Source organism: Acyrthosiphon pisum, unplaced genomic scaffold, assembly GCF_005508785.2.
Source record: "Acyrthosiphon pisum isolate AL4f unplaced genomic scaffold, pea_aphid_22Mar2018_4r6ur Scaffold_673;HRSCAF=1127, whole genome shotgun sequence".
NCBI classification, from domain to species: Eukaryota; Metazoa; Arthropoda; class Insecta; order Hemiptera; family Aphididae; genus Acyrthosiphon; species Acyrthosiphon pisum.
The window spans coordinates 1-5983 of NW_021776528.1; the positions used below are offsets into that span (position 1 = coordinate 1).

General features: G+C 32.3%; 1 protein-coding gene across 1 annotated transcript; it reads right to left on the reverse strand.

Annotated features, from left to right (window-relative positions):
• Positions 1-2246: 2246 nt before the first annotated feature.
• On the reverse strand, positions 2247-3208 carry LOC103311115 (UDP-glucuronosyltransferase 2B16-like). The gene is made up of 2 exons (XM_008190681.1): positions 2723-3208; positions 2247-2390 (listed from the first exon to the last, which is right to left on the reverse strand). The coding sequence occupies exons 1-2, from the start codon at positions 3206-3208 to the stop codon at positions 2247-2249; spliced, it is 630 nt and encodes a 209-aa protein (XP_008188903.1).
• Between the last annotated feature and the right edge of the window lie 2775 nt (positions 3209-5983).

Consider the following 5983-nt stretch of genomic DNA (forward strand, 5'->3'; position numbering starts at 1 on the left):
AATATTTCAACAACTTTAAACTATTCACGCTGTTTATTATTCGAATGTTATTCCTTCTGTGTATATTTTACTACCCGATAAAAAGGAAAATACATATAAATTAATGTTCAAGCTTTGAAAGTCATTAATACTAATCTAAACCCACTTAATATAATGATCGTCTTTGAGAAGGGGGCAATGAATGCTGTCAAATTTGAGTTTCCAAATGCATCTATAAATGGTTGTTTTTTTCATTTATCACAATGTGTATGGCGTCACGTTCAAGAAACTGGATTTCAAAAGAAATATAGAGAAAATTCAGATTTTGCATTATACATAAGTATATGTTACCAGCTTTAGCATATGTACCAACAAATAAAGTTGTTGATGCATTTGAGAAACTTTTAGACACAGACTTTTATATTCAAAATGAAGAGATATTGATGCCATTAATAGATTATTTTGAGGGAAATTGGATTGGTCGCTTACACAGAAATAAAAAAAGAAGAGAACCTAATTTTCCAATAAATATATGGAACTGCTATTCTTTAGTGTCTGCTGATTTACCCCGAACAAATAACTCCGTAGAAGGGTGGCACAATTGTTTTTCTGCAATGTTAAACTCCTCATCCCACCCAACAATATGGAAGTTCATGAATGCGTTGCAAAAAGAGGAGCAAGTAAATAGAATGAAAATAGAGCAATATGTTGCTGGGATGGAACCGCCATCAAAAAAAATGTTTAAAGATCGAAGTGCTAAAATCAAAAAAATTTGTTTAGATTATGAAAATAGAACAATTGTATATTATACTTTTTTTAGGCAACATAAATATTGTTTAATTTTAATTGTGACTTGTAATATTTTTTACTATTAATATATATTTTTAAATAATTTATTTTATTATTATTTTAATTGAATTCTATACGACACTACAAATTGTCCGACTATGACTTGTAATATTTTTTACTATAATTATATTTTTTTTAAATAATTTATTTTATTATTATTTTTATTGAATTCTATACGGCACTACAAATTGTCCTACTATGAAAAGTCGTTCGCGATCAATTTACGTGCAATTAATTGACATGGGATACAAATCCCGGGATTGTTTTCCGATGAGGCAAAGGGACAGACAATCGCGCTTCGATCAAAGTCATACGCTTACATTTTGAACGACAAGGAGAAAATTAAGGCAAAAGGCGTCCGAGGGCATGTAGTTAAAAATCACATGACCTTCAATGATTATTTCGATTGTCTTTTCGCCGATGACGAAAAACAGAACTCTAAACTGTATACCAGGGAAAATGTGTCCATCAGATCATTCAACCATAAGAAACGAACAATCAAATCCAAAAAATTATGCTTCAACCGACAAGATGATAAGCGGATAGCACAGACCGATAGAATACATACCTACGCTCATGGACATTTTAAACTTGATTGTTAATTGTGTTTAAAAAAAAAAAAAAACTATCCATAAATATATATTTGTAAATCATATTTAATTTTATAAATGTTCAGGTTAATTTATTTTTATTTTGTGAAATATCTCTATAGATATTAATTAGTTAATTATTTTTTTTTAAATACCTTTGTAGATATTATTTTGTTTTGGTTTTTATTTTGTAAAATATCTATATAGATATTAAATTGTTTTTGTAATAAAGTCACTTATCATAACTCAAATCTTTTTACTATTTTCGATGTATTGTTTCCTTTTCTCACATGTGTAATTCTTTACATTTTATCTCTGAATTAACATACATTGTAAAGGTATGCTAGAACAATAGAAGTATACTATCAGGTATCATATTTAATGCTAAATGTAGGTGTTTGAAAACTTATTGTGGAATGCTCAGATGTGCTTTGTATATAGTAACAGTAATAACTAATAGATGAGTTAAAAATATATACAAGCTTCATATTCGTATTAAAAATCAACAGATTTTTCAAATGAAAATCATATTAGATGTATTCATAACCAAACCTAACCTAACCAGCAGTAACTAAGTTGTTTATATTTCTCGGCTGATCAAAAAACAAGGGAAAACCGAGTACAGGAACACCACCGTCTACTGCTTCATAAACTCCGGATATCCCTCCATGACTAATAAATAGTTTTATTTTGGGATGCACTATACAACATTTTATCACATTAATTACAATAAATTATAGCATGTAAATTAGTTTATTAAAAAATCTTACGAAGAATATCTCGTTGAGGAAACCATTTTTTTTATCATCGCGTTCTTTGGTACGTCTTTCATTTCACCTTCATATTTCCATAAAACATTAAAACTTTTTGTGGGACGTTAGCAATTGCTTCTTTAAACGATTCTATATTATGTTCTGGTAATGAAGATAGTTGAATTATTGAACCGAATGTGAAATAAATCACTCCATGAGGCTAATCTTAAATAAAGTCTAAAACGGACAATGACAATATTATAATAACAGGTAATAACCACTAATAGTTTTTAATGTTTTCACATAAATTATTCAAAATATGAATTTCCATTTCAAAAAAAAAAAAAGAATAATTTAAATAATATTTATGTAGGTAATTAACTAAAGACAGCTATTGTAGGTACCGAACTACTATTTACGCTACAGCCCCATATAATAATTATTATATATTTTACAGTTAGTATAATAGGTTGTATCTTTACGTAAGGAATAGTAAAAGGAATTATTAAAATTTTATAGATAAAATTATAGAAACTGTATTATTTTACTTACTTGTGATATACTTTTTGGTGGTTTTAAATGAATACCACCTACGTCAACAATATTAGGCAAAACTGGCCTCGAAGACTCAATTATGTAGTGGGAGTTTTGAAATATTCTAGATGGATAAACCTTGGGAGATAAATCGTACGGTCTTTGATCAGTGCTTCTCAGCATCCATTCATCATATACAGTTATTAACATACTATACGCCAAAAGTGCGGTGTTCGCTACTCTTTGGACGAACGTCTTGGGTACGGCTCGTTGTGCTAATAAATTAGAGACAACCGCGGAATTCGATATGTGTCCAGTAAACGTATGTTCCGCGTAAGTAATCGTGGGGGACGGGATCACGTCATATATTATCGGTAAGTTCAGTGTGCTTGACAGGTATGACATGCAGTTGACACTTAATGGTTCCATAATTATCAGGTCGAAATCTTCGTTGTATTTACCACGGATTACTTTGTAACGAATGTCATCATCGACATCGTACATTAAATCCCTACGTTGAGCACGGCTAATATGCTGAGTGTTAGTAATGGCAAATGTGTATATATTATGTATGAAATATATATATTGCTGGCGCGATGTTTAACTCACGTCGTGTTAATAACCGACCGGGACTCCTGGCGGTAAATAGTTAAATAGTCGAGGACGATAATCAATAGTCAAAGTCGAAGTCGAGGGCTGACAACGACCTAAAGAGGACCTGCGGAAGACCAGCTCAACCCAAATTTGGACATCGGCACCCACAACACACCATGGCCCGATCAGTAACCCTGAGTTATAATTTATAAGTATACTTGCGATGTTGTAACTTGTAGTAGGTAATAACAATACATTAATATTCAATAACAGATACATATATATATATATATTAATATATATACATTGAGGCCGGGTTGCATAAAGAACAGTCTGTACATTTATTACCGGCTCTGTAATTTACCGGCCCTGTAAGGTTTTAATGATTGTGTAAACTATATGTAAACTATGCTATAGTGTTGCATAAATAAATATTAAATTATTGATAACCGTGGTTACCAAATAAATTAAACCATAATAAACCATGTGTTATTCTTATCAGTCTAATAATATTACCGATCTGTAAGTAGTTACAGATGCAAAATCCTATCTGCAGTTTACAGGTCCGATAGCCGATAATTTACAGAGCCGGTAACTTTACCGAGCGTTCAAGCAACACCTAATTTTATTTACAGAGCTATTAACGCACTTACAGATCTGTAAGTCGTTACAGAACGTTTATGCAACCCGGCCTGAGTACTTTGCTTCACATAAGGTAACCCTGATCTCTAGATACCTAATAATATCACACACCAAGGTCGTGTCTCCGAGACGTTACAACTTCATTGAACCGTCGGTTCCCGTAAACCTAATCACAATATCGTCTGTTCAACCCTGCAGTCTTCATATTCATATACACGATTGGATGGTCGTTAAGTCCAATGTCGCCGTCATATCCTTTGCCATTAATATCGGAAAATTGTTTGATAAATTCACTTCCGTGTAGTTCTCCGGTCGCCGTCCGGAAGTGGGATGAACACGGTTACGCTATGACCGACGTCCGTCAGCGTCCGCAGCACAGCGCTCATAAAGTTCTAGTGGCTTTTGCATCCCAGCGTCTCCACAAACAATATTCTAGCATTCTCCACAGGCAATATCTACAAATTTGAAATCGTAAATAATAATATAAATATACTACTATGGACGAAAGACTGCAGTTATTCAAACTAATAACCATTGTGATTGTTAGGAAAAACTTTAAATATGTACAATAACTTAGAAAAAAAAATATGGTACGTTTGCTGCAACAACGAACGTGACGCAAAGTAAATGACTACTGTATTCCATTGATTCATTGTTATTAGTATTTATACCTTGATGCATTGACATAATATATTTTTAAATATAATGGAATAATGTTAATCAATTAAATCTGATGTCATGTTATCGAATTCAATAGAACACTCACATTGAAACATTCAAGTATTTATTTTTATATATTATTATATTATTTAATTAACACTATTACTATTCTATTTACAGGGGTGGACTTACCATTTTTCCGCCCCTAGGCACTACAACACTAGCGCCTCGTACATTGGCGTGTTCCCAACGGGAGGAGGGGGTGGTAATGTTCCATGAAATAAAACAAAACTATAAAAATTGTTTTATATTTACTTCTTCTTATTTGGAACTTTTCTTGCCTTATTTTTTTAAACTGGTACCCACTCATTTTACTGGACATGTTTAATCTTTAATATTGTAAAATGTAAATCATGTTTTCTTATAGGTAGCCAGGTAGGTGCTGATTAAAGTGGTGAGCACTCTAGTCTCTATAATCATAATCGATTAGCAGATTTCTGAGCTGTATGCACTATGCAGGAGACGGGCGACAGTGCCAGCGTCACGCGTCGTCGCAATGTTTATTATTATTAAGTACTTTATCAAGACATCTGATTTCCAGAATTAATTCTAGTTAATACCAAATAATTTACTTACTAAGCGCTGTGCGAGCCATAGACGTATAATAATATTATACGTTTATGGTGCGAGCTGTCCCCCACCTAGCTAGTAGAGCGTTTATAGTTTATACACAATGTACCCGGCGGCCCGAGGCAGTATATTTGACTGCCTTGGCTGGCGTTTTGCGCATGCGCCATTCACAATATTGCATGTGTTTACGCCGCAAACCCGGATACAACCTCCCATGCATAGAAAACGCCGGCAACTGCCTCGTCGAGTCACTCGAGTGTCGATGTCGAACCTCTAGCGGTGGCAACGCGGCGCGGCGCTCCCCGGTCGTAGAATTAAACTCAAACGGCAAGGTTATTATAGCTTAAAAATTAAAACGTTAATGCGACGTGACTACGTGAGCCATTCTCCAGTTTCATGCGAGTTGTATACAAAAAAAAATTAATATAAAATATAATTATGAAATTATGAAAAAGTAAAAAGTAAAAATTAACTAAAAAATTGCGTCCCAAAAAATCAGGGATGGAAAACGTATTTAATTTTTTCGTTTTCATTTTTGTTTATGATAACGTTTTTGATAATATATTTTTTTTTTATATTATATTCTTATAATTTATAACTTTTAACTTTTAAGTTATAATATTAACGCGCAATATAGAAATGCATTTAAAAGTTGAAAATTAAAATGAATTATTATATATATATATTATATATATATATATAAAAAAAACAATATTATCAAAAACGTTAATCAAAACCAATTTATAATATATA